General features: G+C 39.2%; 1 protein-coding gene and 1 long non-coding RNA gene across 4 annotated transcripts in view; both read right to left on the reverse strand.

Annotated features, from left to right (window-relative positions):
• The window catches only part of LOC125781024 (uncharacterized), an 80946-nt gene that overhangs the window by 56422 nt on the left and 6738 nt on the right, over positions 1–17786 (reverse strand). The gene's annotated exons all lie outside the window — the stretch shown is intronic.
• Positions 1–17786, reverse strand: part of daam1a (dishevelled associated activator of morphogenesis 1a) — an 84632-nt gene that overhangs the window by 27991 nt on the left and 38855 nt on the right. For all 3 annotated transcript variants that reach the window (XM_049463743.1, XM_049463744.1, XM_049463745.1), the window contains exons 4-13: positions 14461–14532; positions 13221–13315; positions 12201–12534; positions 10874–10984; positions 9450–9553; positions 7628–7694; positions 7418–7535; positions 6809–6947; positions 5004–5062; positions 3998–4185 (exon numbers count right to left, since the gene is read on the reverse strand). In XM_049463743.1, coding sequence (XP_049319700.1) covers positions 3998–4185; positions 5004–5062; positions 6809–6947; positions 7418–7535; positions 7628–7694; positions 9450–9553; positions 10874–10984; positions 12201–12534; positions 13221–13315; positions 14461–14532 — 1287 coding nt within the window. The remainder of the gene's footprint in view (positions 1–3997; positions 4186–5003; positions 5063–6808; positions 6948–7417; positions 7536–7627; positions 7695–9449; positions 9554–10873; positions 10985–12200; positions 12535–13220; positions 13316–14460; positions 14533–17786) is intronic.

Below are 17786 nucleotides of genomic sequence, written 5' to 3' on the forward strand. Positions count from 1 at the left end.
CCATCTACCTTCCTACATACCTGTCTCAACCAACCTGCATACTGTATATACCTACCTATCCACTACAACCATCTCAACCTATCTATCTACATATGTACCTACCTACCTACCTCTACCTACTAACATACCTATCCTGACCTAACTACATCTCTACCTGCCCCCAACCTACCTACCCATCTACCTACCAACCATCTCAACCAATACACCTACCAACAAACCTGCCCCCAACCTACCAACTTATCCACCTACCAACCATCACAACCTATCTACCTACCTACAAACCTGCCCCAACCTACCAACCATCACAACCTATACACCTACCTACAAACCTGCCCCAACCTACCAACCATCACAACCTATCTACCTACCTACAAACCTGCCCCCAACCTACCAACCATCACAACCTATACACCTACCTACAAACCTGCCCCCAACCTACCAACCATCTCAACCCATCTACCTACCTACAAACCTGCCCCCAACCTACCAACCATCACAACCTATACACCTACCTACAAACCTGCCCCCAACCTACCAACCATCTCAACCCATCTACCTACCTACAAACCTGCCCCCAACCTACCAACCATCTCAACCCATCTACCTACCTACAAACCTGCCCCCAACCTACCAACCATCACAACCTATACACCTACCTACAAACCTGCCCCCAACCTACCAACCATCTCAACCCATCTACCTACCTACAAACCTGCCCCCAACCTACCAACCATCACAACCTATACACCAACCTACAAACCTGCCCCAACCTACCAACCATCACAACCTATACACCTACCTACAAACCTGCCCCAACCTACCAACCATCTCAACCAATACACCTACCTACAAACCTGCCCCCAACCTACCAACCATCTCAACCAATACACCTACCTACAAACCTGCCCCCAACCTACCAACCATCTCAACCCATCTACCTACCTACAAACCTGCCCCCAACCTACCAACCATCACAACCTATACACCTACCTACAAACCTGCCCCCAACCTACCAACCATCACAACCCATCTACCTACCTACAAACCTGCCCCCAACCTACCAACCATCACAACCTATACACCTACCTACAAACCTGCACCAACCTACCAACCATCACAACCCATCTACCTACCTACAAACCTGCACCAACCTACCAACCATCACAACCCATCTACCTACCTACAAACCTGCCCCCAACCTACCAACCATCTCAACCCATCTACCTACCTACAAACCTGCCCCCAACCTACCAACCATCACAACCTATACACCAACCTACAAACCTGCCCCAACCTACCAACCATCACAACCTATACACCTACCTACAAACCTGCCCCAACCTACCAACCATCACAACCCATCTACCTACCTACAAACCTGCCCCCAACCTACCAACCATCTCAACCCATCTACCTACCTACAAACCTGCCCCCAACCTACCAACCATCACAACCTATACACCTACCTACAAACCTGCCCCAACCTACCAACCATCACAACCCATCTACCTACCTACAAACCTGCCCCCAACCTACCAACCATCACAACCTATACACCTACCTACAAACCTGCCCCCAACCTACCCACCATCACAACCTATACACCTACCTACAAACCTGCCCCCAACCTACCAACCATCTCAACCCATCTACCTACCTACAAACCTGCCTCAACCTACCAACCATCTCAACCCATCTACCTACCTACAAACCTGCCCCCAACCTACCAACCATCTCAACCCATCTACCTACCTACAAACCTGCCCCAACCTACCAACCATCTCAACCCATCTACCTACCTACAAACCTGCCCCCAACCTACCAACCATCACAACCTATACACCTACCTACAAACCTGCCCCCAACCTACCAACCATCTCAACCCATCTACCTACCTACAAACCTGCCCCAACCTACCAACCATCACAACCTATACACCTACCTACAAACCTGCCCCCAACCTACCAACCATCTCAACCCATCTACCTACCTACAAACCTGCCCCCAACCTACCAACCATCTCAACCCATCTACCTACCTACAAACCTGCCCCAACCTACCAACCATCTCAACCCATCTACCTACCTACAAACCTGCCCCCAACCTACCAACCATCACAACCTATACACCTACCTACAAACCTGCCCCCAACCTACCAACCATCTCAACCCATCTACCTACCTACAAACCTGCCTCAACCTACCAACCATCTCAACCCATCTACCTACCTACAAACCTGCCCCCAACCTACCAACCATCACAACCTATACACCTACCTACAAACCTGCCCCCAACCTACCAACCATCTCAACCCATCTACCTACCTACAAACCTGCCCCAACATACCAACCATCACAACCCATCTACCTACCTACAAACCTGCCCCCAACCTACCAACCATCTCAACCCATCTACCTACCTACAAACCTGCCCCAACCTACCAACCATCACAACCCATCTACCTACCTACAAACCTGCCCCCAACCTACCAACCATCTCAACCCATCTACCTACCTACAAACCTGCCCCAACCTACCAACCATCTCAACCCATCTACCTACCTACAAACCTGCCCCCAACCTACCAACCATCTCAACCCATCTACCTACCTACAAACCTGCCCCCAACCTACCAACCATCTCAACCCATCTTCCTACCTACAAACCTGCCCCCAACCTACCAACCATCACAACCTATACACCTACCTACAAACCTGCACCAACCTACCAACCATCACAACCTATACACCTACCTACAAACCTGCCCCCAACCTACCAACCATCTCAACCCATCTACCTACCTACAAACCTGCCCCCAACCTACCAACCATCACAACCTATACACCTACCTACAAACCTGCCCCCAACCTACCAACCATCTCAACCCATCTTCCTACCTACAAACCTGCCCCCAACCTACCAGCCATCACAACCTATACACCTACCTACAAACCTGCCCCCAACCTACCAACCATCTCAACCCATCTACCTACCTACAAACCTGCCCCCAACCTACCAACCATCTCAATCCATCTACCTACCTACAAACCTGCCCCCAACCTACCAACCATCACAACCTATACACCTACCTACAAACCTGCCCCCAACCTACCAACCATCACAACCTATACACCTACCTACAAACCTGCCCCAACCTACCAACCATCACAACCTATACACCTACCTACAAACCTGCCCCCAACCTACCAACCATCCCAACCCATCTACCTACCTACAAACCTGCCCCCAACCTACCAACCATCCCAACCCATCTACCTACCTACAAACCTGCCCCCAACCTACCAACCATCCCAACCCATCTACCTACCTACAAACCTGCCCCCAACCTACCAACCATCTCAACCCATCTACCTACCTACAAACCTGCCCCCAACCTACCAACCATCCCAACCCATCTACCTACCTACAAACCTGCCCCCAACCTACCAACCATCTCAACCCATCTACCTACCTACAAACCTGCCCCCAACCTACCAACCATCTCAACCCATCTACCTACCTACAAACCTGCCCCCAACCTACCAACCATCTCAACCCATCTACCTACCTACAAACCTGCCCCCAACCTACCAACCATCCCAACCCATCTACCTACCTACAAACCTGCCCCCAACCTACCAACCATCTCAACCCATCTACCTACCTACAAACCTGCCCCCAACCTACCAACCATCTCAACCCATCTACCTACCTACAAACCTGCCCCCAACCTACCAACCATCTCAACCCATCTACCTACCTACAAACCTGCCCCCAACCTACCAACCATCTCAACCCATCTACCTACCTACAAACCTGCCCCCAACCTACCCACCCCAGCCATTGTATACTGGAACTGCTAGAATGTTTCTCCACCAGTTCCTCTGCATGTTTCGATCTATCAGTAGTATAATAAGTGTTACAGTATAATATTGAATAATGAAGTAGTATATTATGTATTATAGTATGATAGTGTATAATGAGTGAGTTTAGCGTACGGTGCTGAGCTCGTGCAGTCGAGAGGTGAGTTCAGACACTTGCTGTTTCACCAGCTTGTGTTCACTGCTCTCTTTCTCCAGCTTCTCCTTCATCTTATTCAGCGTCTGCATCATTTCCTCCTTCTCCTGAGCTTTTGCGTCACACTCTCGCTCCTTCTTCTCCAGCTTCTGCTGCAGATCATTGTGCTCTGGAGAGATAAAAACATCACAGCTTCACTTCATTAAGAAACAGTTCAACTTTTAATTCTTTAAAGTTCGGTTTGGTCAACAAATAATATAGAAAATATTAAAACAATATAATATGATACAATTAAAACCTAAACAAGGTATAATATTAATGCAGCAGTAAGAATTCGGGATTCACGATTCGATTTTCTAGTAATATTTGGAATACATTTAAAAAAAAAATAAAAATTAAGGGGCCTTTTTCTTACTTTTCCCTAAGCTTATAAACAATGAAATATGCACCTTGCATAAATGCTGCATAAACAAACTACTGTTTTGTTTTTTTGGTGACTTTTGACTTTAATTTGACTTTACTTTTTACCAAAACTTGTGCAGAGACCACGGTGAGCCCCCAACCCCCTCACATAGTGGACAAAGCACTTGTGTGATTGGCTATAATCAAAAATGACTGACATATCCTCTGCCCTTAGCTTACGCCCACTGGTTCTCCAGCCTGAACTAGCAGGATTGTGACCTCTGGTGTTTAATCAATGCAACTGCATAACTTTTCAGAAACAGAACCTGGAATGGTATATTCCCACAATTTACATTATAAATTTTTCCATTGCGACGTATTGTGAGGCAATGCTTTGTTACACCCATAAAAACAGTATTTTTTTTAATAACACCAAAACAAAACTTTGAGCATTAAATTAATCAAGTTTAATATTAAATCTATGTATTTTACACAAGATGCACACAGCATATCGCTGGTCTTTTTTAAACCTTTTATAATATAGATTTAAATATATATTGCTATTTATGATATTATATAACCTACCTTTTCTCATTTTTTCCGCCTGCTCCTTCCACTGCTTCACCTCATTCTCATTCACTAACCTGAAAAAAACAACATATAAATAAAAATATATATATTAATGCAATATTAATTTATTTAATATATGTATGCACAGCTCCGTAATGTTTAAATAAAATAAACATTGTTGTTTTATTCTATAAACTACTGACTAATCTCCAGACCTGAACCCCATTAAAAACCTCTGGAATATAATAAAGAGGAAGATGGATGATCACAAACCATCAAACCACCAAACTGAACTGCTTGAATTTTTGCACCAGGAGTAAAGCAGCATAAAGGTATCCAAAAGCAGTGTGTAAGACTGGTGGAGGAGAGTATGACAAGACGAATGAAAACTGTGATTCCTCCAAATATTGATTTCTGAAGAGCTGTATATATGTATTTATTTATTTCATCTCTTATTTTATTGATATTTACCTCCTCTGCCCCAATAATCTCTACTGCTACATAATCTTTCAAACCAGCAGGAGATCATAAAACCCAATAACCAAAATATACAGCTTTAGGATTTTATTTTTTTTAATAATAATGAAATATACAGTAGAAAATGCTGGGTTTTTGTATTTTATTCACAGTAATAAAACCCTCCTGTAATTCAGAGTGTTGGACAGATTGGAACAGAGGGGGTCGCCTCCTAAAACAACCCAAATTCCTCAAATTACAGATTACGGCTTCAGGATTATATTTTTTGCAGCCAAATTACAGAAATCCCCACAGAATCTGCCAAACGACAAGCCAGCATTAAAAGTTCAGCATATTAATAATGTGCAATGGATTATGCATAATATTCTACAATATAAGTATTGGAGCATGTCTCACTGCATCCAACAGCAGATACACTGCAAGAATACAGTTACTAGGTGGCTGCTAGGGTAACCAAGCTGGTTGCCAGGTGGTTGCTGTGCTGCTCCAAGTGGTTGCACAGTCAAAAACTTCACATCGGAGCTGAAGCTTCGGAAAAGACTCATTTTATTAGTTGTTTTATTTTTATAACAATGTATAACAGTTAACGTATATATTAGTGATAGTTTGGTTAGTTTTTTACAGTGTTAAAAATATAGTTAATCTGCTAAAAAATGGTAAAAAAAAAATAAGTGATTGTTTTATATGTTTAAATGTTTTTTTTTTACACTATATGCACTACATCATTTCAGCATTGTTATCACAATGTGCACATACACAACAGTCACACCGAAGCTCATGCATCGTCTTGAGCAATAGCAAAACATACAAAAAATGTTCACCAATGTTCACGCGAGCACATCGTCTTTTCTGATTGGTCGGAGCTGTCTGAGGGAAGAGTATTAAGCGGATTATTGCGGCTGCGAGCAGTGAACGCAGCACATACCGCGCTCTTAGTGTGGAAACAGCATGGAGCAGCAGAGACAGCATTTGTTCATAGCAGTGTTTTATATGTTTAAATGTGTTTTACACTACATGCAGTATATATATATATATATATATATATATATATATATATATATATATATATCATATAATTTCATTTCAGTATTGTTATTACGATGTGCACACGCACAATAGCAGCACTTCATATCTTACAGCTTCCCTCTGCTACTGACAACTTTAATAGAGATGTGGATTTCATTTTCCAGCAGGACTTTGCACACTGCCCACGCTGCTTACCAAAAATATCAATTGGTCTTAATATATAATATTCTAATTTTCTGAGACACTGATTTTCAGGTTTTTATTGTTTTTTTTTTCTCCCAAATATTCCACCTCACGCTCAGGTTTATCACACTCACATTCTCACAACGTTCTTCACGTTGAAGTTCTCTAACGGAGCCACGTCTGGATCGTGACCTTTATCATTCTGCAGAACGATCTGCTGCACGATCCGGTCCAGAAGGAGCCAGTACTGCACCGTGTTCCCACTGCGCTTATCTACACACCCACACAACACACACACACACACACCACCATCACAGCTACATTATTATAAATTATTTATATTCATTAATTACTGATATTGAAATGTTTCTGTTTCTGCCATTTCTGTCATCAAGCTGCTACTTAATACACCAGTGACGACTTTCTTCTTCAAGACAAACCAAACAGTTGAATTGACAATATTGAATTCAATTTTTGTGCTCTAACAGTTCTTCACAGTTGCTTGTTTTTTTTTCTTTTGTTTGGTTAAAGGAGAAAACACTGTATAATAATAATCCCAAAGTTTCTGTCATCAACATCTGCTACTCAATACACCAGTGACGACTTTCTTCTTCAGGAAGAAACGGTTGAATTGACTATATTGGATTGCTATATATATTTTTTGCTTGGTTGAGTTAATGTATAATAATGTTATATTTGTTAATCTATAAAGATTAAACTGTATAATAAACACAGTGACTCACAGGGCATGTGCAGGCAGTGCTGCAGGACGGAGATGAAGTGCGGGAAGGCGTCCGTGTGGTTGATCTTCTTACGGATCAGCTCGAACACCTGACTGGCACTTTTAGTGTCTATATGAACCTGAGAGATCAGAGACCGATCAGAACGGAGATACTGAATCAATCAGTAACAGATTAATCAATACAAGCAGAAAGTGATTTAATAAGACGTACTGTCTCAAATCGTTTAGCCAGAGCCAGTTCATCCTCATTCCTCAGCATTTCAAAATACTCCAAATGCCTGAAAAAAGAGAAACAAATGAGATATGGTGGAAATAAGACTGAATTTACAGCAACACAAACCTCAACATTTCAACATAAGCATTTCTGTGCTCAGTAGCTTCTGAGTTATGTTGTAAAGCTTCAGGAGATAAAACTAAGTAAATAACTAAATAAGTTTTAGTATGGATGTTGTGAGAGGTTTAATAATAATAATAATAATAATAATAATAATAATAATAATAATAATAATAATAATAATAATAATAACTTTATAAAGCACCTTTTATTCATTAAAATGCAGCTCAAAGTGCTTTACATAGAGATAGGTAATCAGAACGTCAATTAAAGGAAAATGGAAAAATAAAAAAAAATACAGAAAAAGTAAAGTAAAATTAGCTATTAAGATGATATAATAGAAAATAAAATAACACAAAATAATAAAAATCAGGTAAAATTACAAAAGGTTGCGACTACGATAAATTGAAATAAATCAATTAAAACAAAAAGAAAATCAAAACATATATCGATGTATAATAAAACAAATGGCTCAATTATTAAAAAAAGGTTTGTACAAAAAAATGTCTTCATCTGCTTTTTAAAACTGTATACTGATGCTGCTTATCTGATCTCAATTGGTAAACTGTTAATATTTTTTGGAGCATAAAAACAAAAAGCTGTTTTCCCCTTTATATATATTATATGATTGTGCTAATTCATTTAATGCCTTAAAAACTGGTGGTACCACTTTAAAATAAGACTTCCTTTATAAAGGGTTTATAAATGATTTACAATTAGTTTATTAATGGTTACTAATTAGGTTGTAAATGCCTAAAAAACATTAATAATCAGTTATAACACATACGTAGAAAGAGCAACAATATAGACGGCTGTGTAATATAGTTCACTATTTGGCAAACAACAGGTCATTGTTGCCCTTTCTACGTATGTGTTATAACTGGTTATTAATTATTTTTAAGTCATTTACAACCTAATTAGTAACCATTAATGAACTAATTGTAAATCATTTATAAACCCTTTATAAAGGTAGTCTTATTTTAAAGTGGTACCATTTGTTGTTTAAAATCTATTCTAAATGAGACTGGAAGCCAGTGTACTGATGTCAGAACTGATGTAATGTGTTCTCTTCGTCGTGTTGCGGGTAAATAAAGAATTACAGTAATCAATTCTTTAAAAAAACAAGCGTGCATTACTTTCTGAGCATCAGGAAGGCTAATGATAGTTCTATCACGAGTAATGCTGCGTACGTGAAAAAAACCCCAGGTCAGAATCTAAAAGCACTCCCAGATTCCTTACTACTGGTTTAACCTGCGTTATTGTTTCGCGTTTTGTAGTTTAGCATGGTAATGGAATAATACTGAATAAAACTGCATCTAAAAGTGTAAGAATGGATGTGTGGCCTGCCAAGCTATAGCTGGTTGCTATAGATGGTTGCTAAGGTATATCAGGTGGTTACCAGGTTGTTTCCTAGTATGTGATTATCATGCTGCTGCTAGGTGAATGCTATAATATTGCCAGGCTGTTGCCAGTTTGATGCTTGATAGTGTAGCAGGTAGTTATTAGGCAATTGTGAAGGTACCCCAGGTATTTTCTTGGTGGTTGCTGTGGTGTTGTTTGGTGCTACATGAAAACTGTACGTCCAATAAAAAAAAAATATGGAACTGTAAAAGTGTTGACATCTTTAAAAATCTATATATACGTATATACCACCAATTTAATAATTTATTACTAATTACACAATAAAAGCTGCTCTCACCGATCCAGCGTGGAGTTTTCATGTGTCCGTAATTTATCGATGACTGGTTGGATTCCCAGCATCAGGAACTCGTAACGTAGGTGGATTCGGAAGTCTAGACTGGTCTGAAGATTATATATTTAAAACAAATTAACATTTTAATAAACATACAGTAGCAGTCAAAAGTTTGAACATACCTCGTCGTCTCATTCAGTGTGCTTTCTGTCTTTTTTTATGAATTTTATATTTTAAATTTAATATTAAAGACTATATTAAAAGGTATACAGCAACACAAGCAGATTTAGTAAATAAAAAGTAAATATTACAATATAAATCTTACAACTAGTCATTTTAAAATGTCTAGTTGTGTCTGTAGTGTGAATGAATGCCATGGGAGCTGGTTTGGTTGTAGAAAAAAAAGTGAACCGGTGATCCGGTATAACACTGCTTTAGTCCGGTGGAGGAGTGGGCAGGGAAGAACGATAGGATTCCGGCTCTTGCTCATGAATATTCATACATGCAAATATATCAGCACTATATATAAACAGCAGTACAGTCTTTGTAATGTCATATGTTACTTTACAACATGTGTAATAATGCCCTGCTAAGTGCAGTTCAGCCACTGACCTAGTCTTAGAGTCTCTGTAAAAAAAAAAAACGCCAAAATCCACCGGAGATCCTATTTAAACCTATAGTTACACACAGAGGTGAGTACTCCAGGTCCAGAAAATAAAAATCCACCTTGGGGTTTTGTTGGCTGAACCGAAGCAGAGTCGCCCAGGCAGTTGGAACAAAACCCTGTGGTGGATTTTTACTTTCTGGACCTGGACTACCCACCTCTGCTTACACAAGATAGCTAGCTAGCTTAGTAACTAGTGTAAACAGAACTTTTTCATTGATTTCACGATTAAATAATAAATCACTGGAATAAAGATAAGCTCTAAATACTCATAAATTAGTTAACTTACTTCTTAGTTAAGTCTGATTTTTCATGGTCGCTAGTCTTAGAGTCTCGGTAAAAACAGAATCCACTGGAGATCCTATGTAAACCTATAGTTACACAAGATCGACTCGTTTTTCTGAATATTTTCTTTTACTAGCTGCTGCAGACAATGTTAAGGAGGTTGAGGAAGAGTTTCATCATGTGCAGCATCATAAACAACTCAGAGAGATTGCTGTATTTCACAAACAACAAGAACAAGAGGATTTTAGCGGAAGGACACCCTTAAATAATATATATAATACATACATAGAAATATTGAATGAGAAGGTGTGCTGAAACTTTTGACTGGCACTGTATTGTCAAACAAACTAACAGTTTTATTAGTATAAATAAGAAGGCAACACATGACCTATTATAGTGTATAGTATAATATTTAAATGAACTACTGAATAAATATAAAAGTTAATAGATGAAAACAAATATAGCGGAGTTCCGGTCTCACCTCTCCCGCCCCCTGACTGAGAACAGCATTGATGAAGGACATGATGGCCGTCTTCAGACTGACCTCGTCTCTGTACCGCCCGGTGCTTCTGTCCAGATCATTCAGAAGAGTCTAAACCAAGACAGAACCAGGCAACGTTCAACTTTTCCCATTAAGCTGAATAACACTGTAAATGTAGGTATTGTGATATTAAACACTGAGGAAGAGAAGCTACAGTCTCTCATTAGGGTATATATATATATATTTCCACCCTTACAGATTTCTTTTATTTTTGCATATTTGTCATACTCTCATACTCATACATTTTTCAGATTAGGTGGAGATGAAAGCAGGGACTCTGCTGTTTACCAGAAAATCCTGAAGGAGAATATCCAGCCATCTGTTCTTGACCTTAAGCTCAGGTGTACTTGGGTTCTGCAGCAGGACAATGACCCAAAGCACACAAACAAAAGGTCCATATCTAAATGAATTATAAAGCTAAATGAAGGTTTTGGAGGGTCTAGTTAAAGTCTGATTGAGATGTTGTGGATGATCTTAAACAGTTGTAGACGTTTGTGCTGGAAAATCTTCCAATGTGTCTGAATTAAAACTGTAATTCTGTAAAGAAGAAGTGGAACTAAATTCCTCCACAGAGATGAGAAACACTCGTTATCAGTTATCAGTAAAGCTAGTCACCAAAAGTGACGCATCAAGTTAATAGATTTAGGAGGCAAACAATTTTACTCAGTAATAAAACTCCTGCATCCGGATCAGTGAGTTTTTAGGCTTTTTTCTCAGTCACATGACATTGCGGCGTTCAGTAGCTCCTCCATTTCCACTATCTGTTGTGTTTTTAACGTGGATCTCAGTGGAAACGCCCAAGTGGCCCAAGGTGTAATTACGTGAGCAGCAGTTGACAAATAGCTATTTTATTAAAGGCGAGGAGACGAAACTCAGAGATGTGCGTCCGGACAGGACTAAAATTACCGGAGGAGCACGATTACAGGAGTTCAGAGAAAAACAGTAGATAATTCAGCCTGTAATTTTTTATCTCAGAGGATGTCTGAGAAAAACACGTACATGATCGTTCTGGACAGGAATAAAATCACAGAGGATACAAAATTATCCCAGAACCCCCTGAGAAACTAATCCCATCCAGACAGGGTTTTTGTCTGATATTAAAATTTGTTTAATAATCCGAAAAATAACAGTATGACAAAAAAGCAAAAAACGAAAGAAATCTGTAGCTGGGCAAATACTTTTTCACGCCACTGTATATATTAATAACACTCTAAATGTAGATAATGTGATATTATACACTGAGGTGGGCGGAGCTACAGTCTCTAACCTGGAACCTCGTCCTCTCGCTGGCGAACTTCTGGTAATGCAGCATGGCCTCCAGAATCTTGCGGTGGCCCCCAGGCACCAAACACACGGCCCCCATGATCTCCAGCACGGCCACCTTGGTTTTGATGTTGTCGGTGGCGAGGCTCTGGGCGATGATGTTGATGCTCTCGGAGTGGGCGAGGACGTGGGCACGGCCCTGAGAGTTATTCATCAGCGCTTTGATGCAGCCGATCAGCGAGGTGTGTATCTGAGACTCCGTCGTCTCGTAGTCCATGTTCTTCAGGAAGTTCAGGATACAGGTCAGACCGTCCTGATCTATAAACCGAGTCACGAACCTGCGGAGGAGGAGAAGAGTGATGGACAGGGGTTTATTATTTTACCATTTAATTTAATTTAATAATAATCTACAATAAAGAAAAACCACTTAAATTTAGAAAACACTGAATGATTATACATCTTTGTGCATTAAAAGTATGTGAATCTCTAGAATTAGATCACAAACCATCAAACCACCAAACTGAACTGCATGAATTTTTGCACCAGGAGTAAAGCAGCATAAAGTTATCCAAAAGCAGTGTGTAAGACTGGTGGAGGAGAACATGAAAAAATCAACAACAAAAAAACAGGGAATAAAAATAAAGTGTGTCCAAACTTTTGACTGGTACTGTATATTCTTTTATATGCGTTAGTGTGTAAAAGTGTGTAAAAACCTAAACTATCACCATATTTTTTCAGTTAAATACTTGTATTCATTTATTACTTAAGGAAATCCATCGAACCAAACTGAACTGCTTGAATTTTTGCACCAGGAGTAAAGCAGCATAAAGTTATCCAAAAGCAGTGTGTAAGACTGGTGGAGGAGAACATGATGCCAAGATGCATTAAAACTGGGTTATTGCACCAAATATTGATTTCCGAACTCTTAAAACTTTATGAATCTCAGAAATAAACTTTAAACTGGAATTTGTGAGTGTTTTATCAGTAATTTTACTTCTGAACATGTTATAATTACAGTTTTTACCTCATGGGCTGTGTTCTGAGTGCAGTCTTTAGACTCTCGATGGTCTTATTCCTCTCCTCCTCATCCTCCTTCTCCAGAGCCAGCACTGTCTTTCTCTGAGGAAGAATAGCATTTTAGCGTACCCTCTAACACCACTTGACCTCACAAGTTCTCCTTGAGGGTAATAATGTTCCATCAGTGCTATAATTTATTACTGTGTTAGCTAATGTTGCTAACAGCTATAAGAGCTTAAACATCAAGTCTAAACACACAGAGCTATAAAACCATTCATTCCCAACAGCAAGAAAACACATGCAGACGGTTACCTCATCTCTACAGGCCTAAACACACACACTAACACTGTTTTAATGTGTGTAATTCAGTTTATAACCTCACTGACTTATTGAATTAATTCATAAAGCCTTAAATAAATAAGTCAAGTTAATTTACAGTTATTTACTAAACTATGATTGGGCCATTCCACCAAATTTCTGTTCACAGGAAATTACATGTATAAATGTGCACACAAAATAACTTTAAATTATAAAAAAAAACTTTTTTATTACTAAGCATACTGTTTTGTACATTGACCTTATTGAAAAAGTAAAATAAAAAAATACTTAAAACATTGAAAAAATAGCATTTGTCTCCAATTATAAACTTTAACTTTATAAACTATAAAATATACTTATTAAAATCCTTCAGAGATGTTTTTTTTTTGCATTGTTGTGTGACTCCAAATCGCATCTATGCTTTAAAAAATATATTTTCATAATAAATCCAAATTATTTAAGTTAAAATACACATTTTAGCTGTCCTGTTACCATAACACATTACACTGATCATCTGAAACATCTGGAACATTCTACAACAGGAAGTCACATCCACAACAGGAAGTGACATCAGCTGCTTCTTCTGAAGATTATGGGAAGACCAAAACTAAGTTCCCCTCATTATTTTTTCTGTATATTTGATCTTATTGTAACGATGACTGAGGAGCTCAATCCTCACTCAGTCCTGTTACCTGTGTCCTCGTATGCTGTTAGCATAGCCGCCATTTAGCTATTTTTCACATTTTTGCTAAATTTATGCTAAAACCTCGTTCCTGTTACTTTCATTTTTTTCCCAGTTTGAATAGTTAAATATATGTGTGTTATTAGATTCAGATTTGAAGAAAGATAAAAAAAAAAGTTTAATCCCTGACTAATGATGCTCTGAAATAAAGATAAATGTAAGTTATTGATCCGTGTGATGAACTTACAGCAGCCATGGAGTTGATCTGGTCTATGTAATACTCCGGCCAACTGGTCGCCCCTTTATTCTCCTCCTGCTCCTGCAATTAAACAGATAAAATACATCAGTTTGGACAAATTTAACTTGTATTTATTAAAGAGAGGATCTGGTACATTTTTATACTCAGCTCTGCTGCTCATGTTCCTCACAAATGTGACTCCATGTAAAAGAGAAATTAGCAGATATTCCAACTGTATAAGATTTATCATCTAAAAGCATTGTTACAGCAAAGAAATAATCTACTAATATTTCGACATGTTTCAAAAAATCATGTTTCAGAAGTGGCAGATTCTTAAAATTGCTCATTTATATACAATTTTTGCTGCAAATGATCACATTTAACAGGATTTTTACTCCCTCTGTAATAGAGCTTAGATGGGGCCCAAAAAGTCTGACCCGACCCAGCCCGAGCCCGTGCACGTTCTGCCCGAGCCCAACCCAACCCGAACCATGAACTGTCATTATGAGCCCGAGCCCGACCCGACCAATAAACTGTCGGTTTTCGGGCTGATTGAATGAGCGAAATATAATCAGAATTATGTTAATTAACACTGAAACACTGAGGCATAGAGCTATTATTTAATTAAAATGATTTTTAAGAACAGCTACACACAGTGCTGCAAGTCAAACGCGGAGGCGTTCACGTGCGCCCAGAGCTACGTGATTATAACATTTTTCATTTTTATTATAGTTTAATTATATTTTGTTTAAATTTTTTCTCCTACAGTTCAGTAAGTTTTAATTTGTTGTTAGAGTGGGCTTGCTAGTTTTTATTAGTTTTCACACATCTCATCAGAGAGATCAATCTAAGAAACGAGAGAGAGAAAGAGAAAGAGAAAGAGAGAGAGAGAGAGAGAGAGATTTCTGGTGTATGAGCTACTCACAGGTAAATGTTCTCACACACTGTATCTCCTGTTTCTCTTTTATCTCCTCGTGCTCATATTCTAGACCCATACAGAATTCTGCAGTTTCTCAGTGTTTTCTGTCGTATTTTGCAGCTAGCTCGAGTGCTTTAAACGAGAAAAAACGCCACAGACCACGAGGTGCCGCTGCTGTGCCGTATCCGACTTCCTGCTGAATCAGACTCCGCTTCGCAAACAGAATCAGCACAACACCGCCCGCTGTACAACAGCGATTATAAATAAATTAAACACGAAAATGAGGGTATTCTATCAGTAATTTCAGTTTGTTTTAGTTAGTTTTATAAACACAAAATACAGTTCAAGTTTGTTTTTTCACTCTCAGTTTTCGTTATTTCGTTAGAACTAGAAAACAGATGCCTATATCTCCGATTATTTTCTGGAGCCCGACCCGGCCCGAGGAATGTGGTGGGAAATCTTGGCCCAACCCGACCCGATTTTGGGTCTGTCCTCAGGTCAGGTCGGGTTCGGGCAGAGAATCTAAGCTCTACTCTGTAATGAAATGAACAGTTGAGCCAGTGTTCTTATAGCTGTGATGATATCCTTGATAGGCATACTGGTGATATGATAAGGAAATTTATCACAATATGATAAAACGTTTGGTTCATTTGCAGAGTAAAAACACTTTTTGGACTGTTCAGACTTTATTTAGTCCAAATACAGAAAGTTGAGTCAGTCTATCGTCACCCATTAAACAACAGAAGAAGAAAAAGAATAGCTGTTGTTGTGCTGAAATGCGTCTCCCCAGATTACAGTGCTGGTGATTCTGTATCTACTGTAACTGTAGATTAATTACAGAGCAGTACGGGTACAACAGATTACAGTGCTGGTGATTCTGTATCTACTGTAACTGTAGATTAATTACAGAGCAGTATGGGTACAACAGATTACAGTGCTGGTGATTCTGTATCTACTGTAACTGTAGATTAATTACAGAGCAGTACGGGTACAACAGATTACAGTGCTGGTGATTCTGTATCTACTGTAACTGTAGATTAATTACAGAGCAGTATGGGTACAACAGATTACAGTGCTGGTGATTCTGTATCTACTGTAACTGTAGATTAACCCTCATTTATAAACATCTATAAAAGGAATCCAGTGGGAATCTGTTACACTCATTCTATTGCAGTTCAAATTGGCACTTGAAGGTAGACGGATTTAGTCAGGGAGTCAGAATTCGGCACAACACCAAGAATAACAACTCGCAGAGCTATCAGCATTCTACAAACCAATCAGTGTGGAATATAGTTAGACTCCGCCCATGTAGGCAACGATGACAGGATGTAGTAAAGTTGTTTAGTCACTCAGTCACTAAACTACAGTACTGTGAGTGTGTGTGTAAGTGTGTGTGTGTAAGTGTGTGTCCAGAGCTCTAAACCACTAATGAACACCACAGGAACGGACTTCACCATAAGCTTTCAGGAATGTATTTAACAAGTGTGCCTATTGTTTTATAGCCGTATTTTACAATTATGCAATTTATCCCAGTTATTCCAGAGCTGAAGGCCGATCAGGAAGAGAAACACTGAGAATTTTAATTAACGAACCACAGGAATCATCATTCCACACATTCACAGGCTCCATGGATTCTCCAGCTCACAACAGTAGTGTTAGACGTGATTACACAAGTGTTCAGGCCAATTTAAGAGCGTGAACCCTACAGGTGTAGCTAAGTGATACAGCAAACTGGTCCAGTTTAAATGGGATGATACCAGAGTTTTATAAACTTTGAGAGTTTCCCCTTGGTTTGGTTTGGTTTAGTTTGGATTCGGATTATTGTTGATTGGCCTGGATTGGGTTTGAATGGTTTAGTTTGGATTGTTTGGTTTGTTTCATTTGATCTGGTTTAGTTTGGGTTGTTTAGTGTGGTTTGGTTTGAGTATGGTCTGGTCTGGTTTGAATTAGTTTGGATTTGTCTGAAATGGTCTAGTTTGGGTTTGGATTGGTTTAAATTGATCTGGTTTGGATTAGTTTGGTCTGGTTTGAGTTTAGATTAGTTTGGATTGGTCTGGTCTGAATTGGTTTGGATACGTTTTAAATGATCTGGTTTGGGTTTGGATTATTCTGAATTGGTTTGAATTGGTCTGGTTTGTTTGGATTGACCTGGTTTGGATTAGTTTGAATTAGTTTTTGTTTGATGATTGCTTGGTTTGGGTTTGGATTGGTTTGGTCTGGTTTGGGTTTGGAATAGGTTTGAATTGGTCTGGTTTGCATTACTTTGGATTGGTCTGGTTTGGTTTGGATTGGTTTGGTCTGGTTTGGGTTTGGATTAAGTTTGAATTGATCTGGTAAGGTTTGGATTAGTTAGAATTCGTCTGGTTTGTTTGGATTAGTTTGAATTCGTCTGGTTTGGATTAGTTTGAATTAGTTT

The sequence above is a fragment of the Astyanax mexicanus genome, chromosome 14 (genome assembly GCF_023375975.1).
Source record: "Astyanax mexicanus isolate ESR-SI-001 chromosome 14, AstMex3_surface, whole genome shotgun sequence".
In the NCBI taxonomy this organism is placed as follows: Eukaryota; Metazoa; Chordata; class Actinopteri; order Characiformes; family Acestrorhamphidae; genus Astyanax; species Astyanax mexicanus.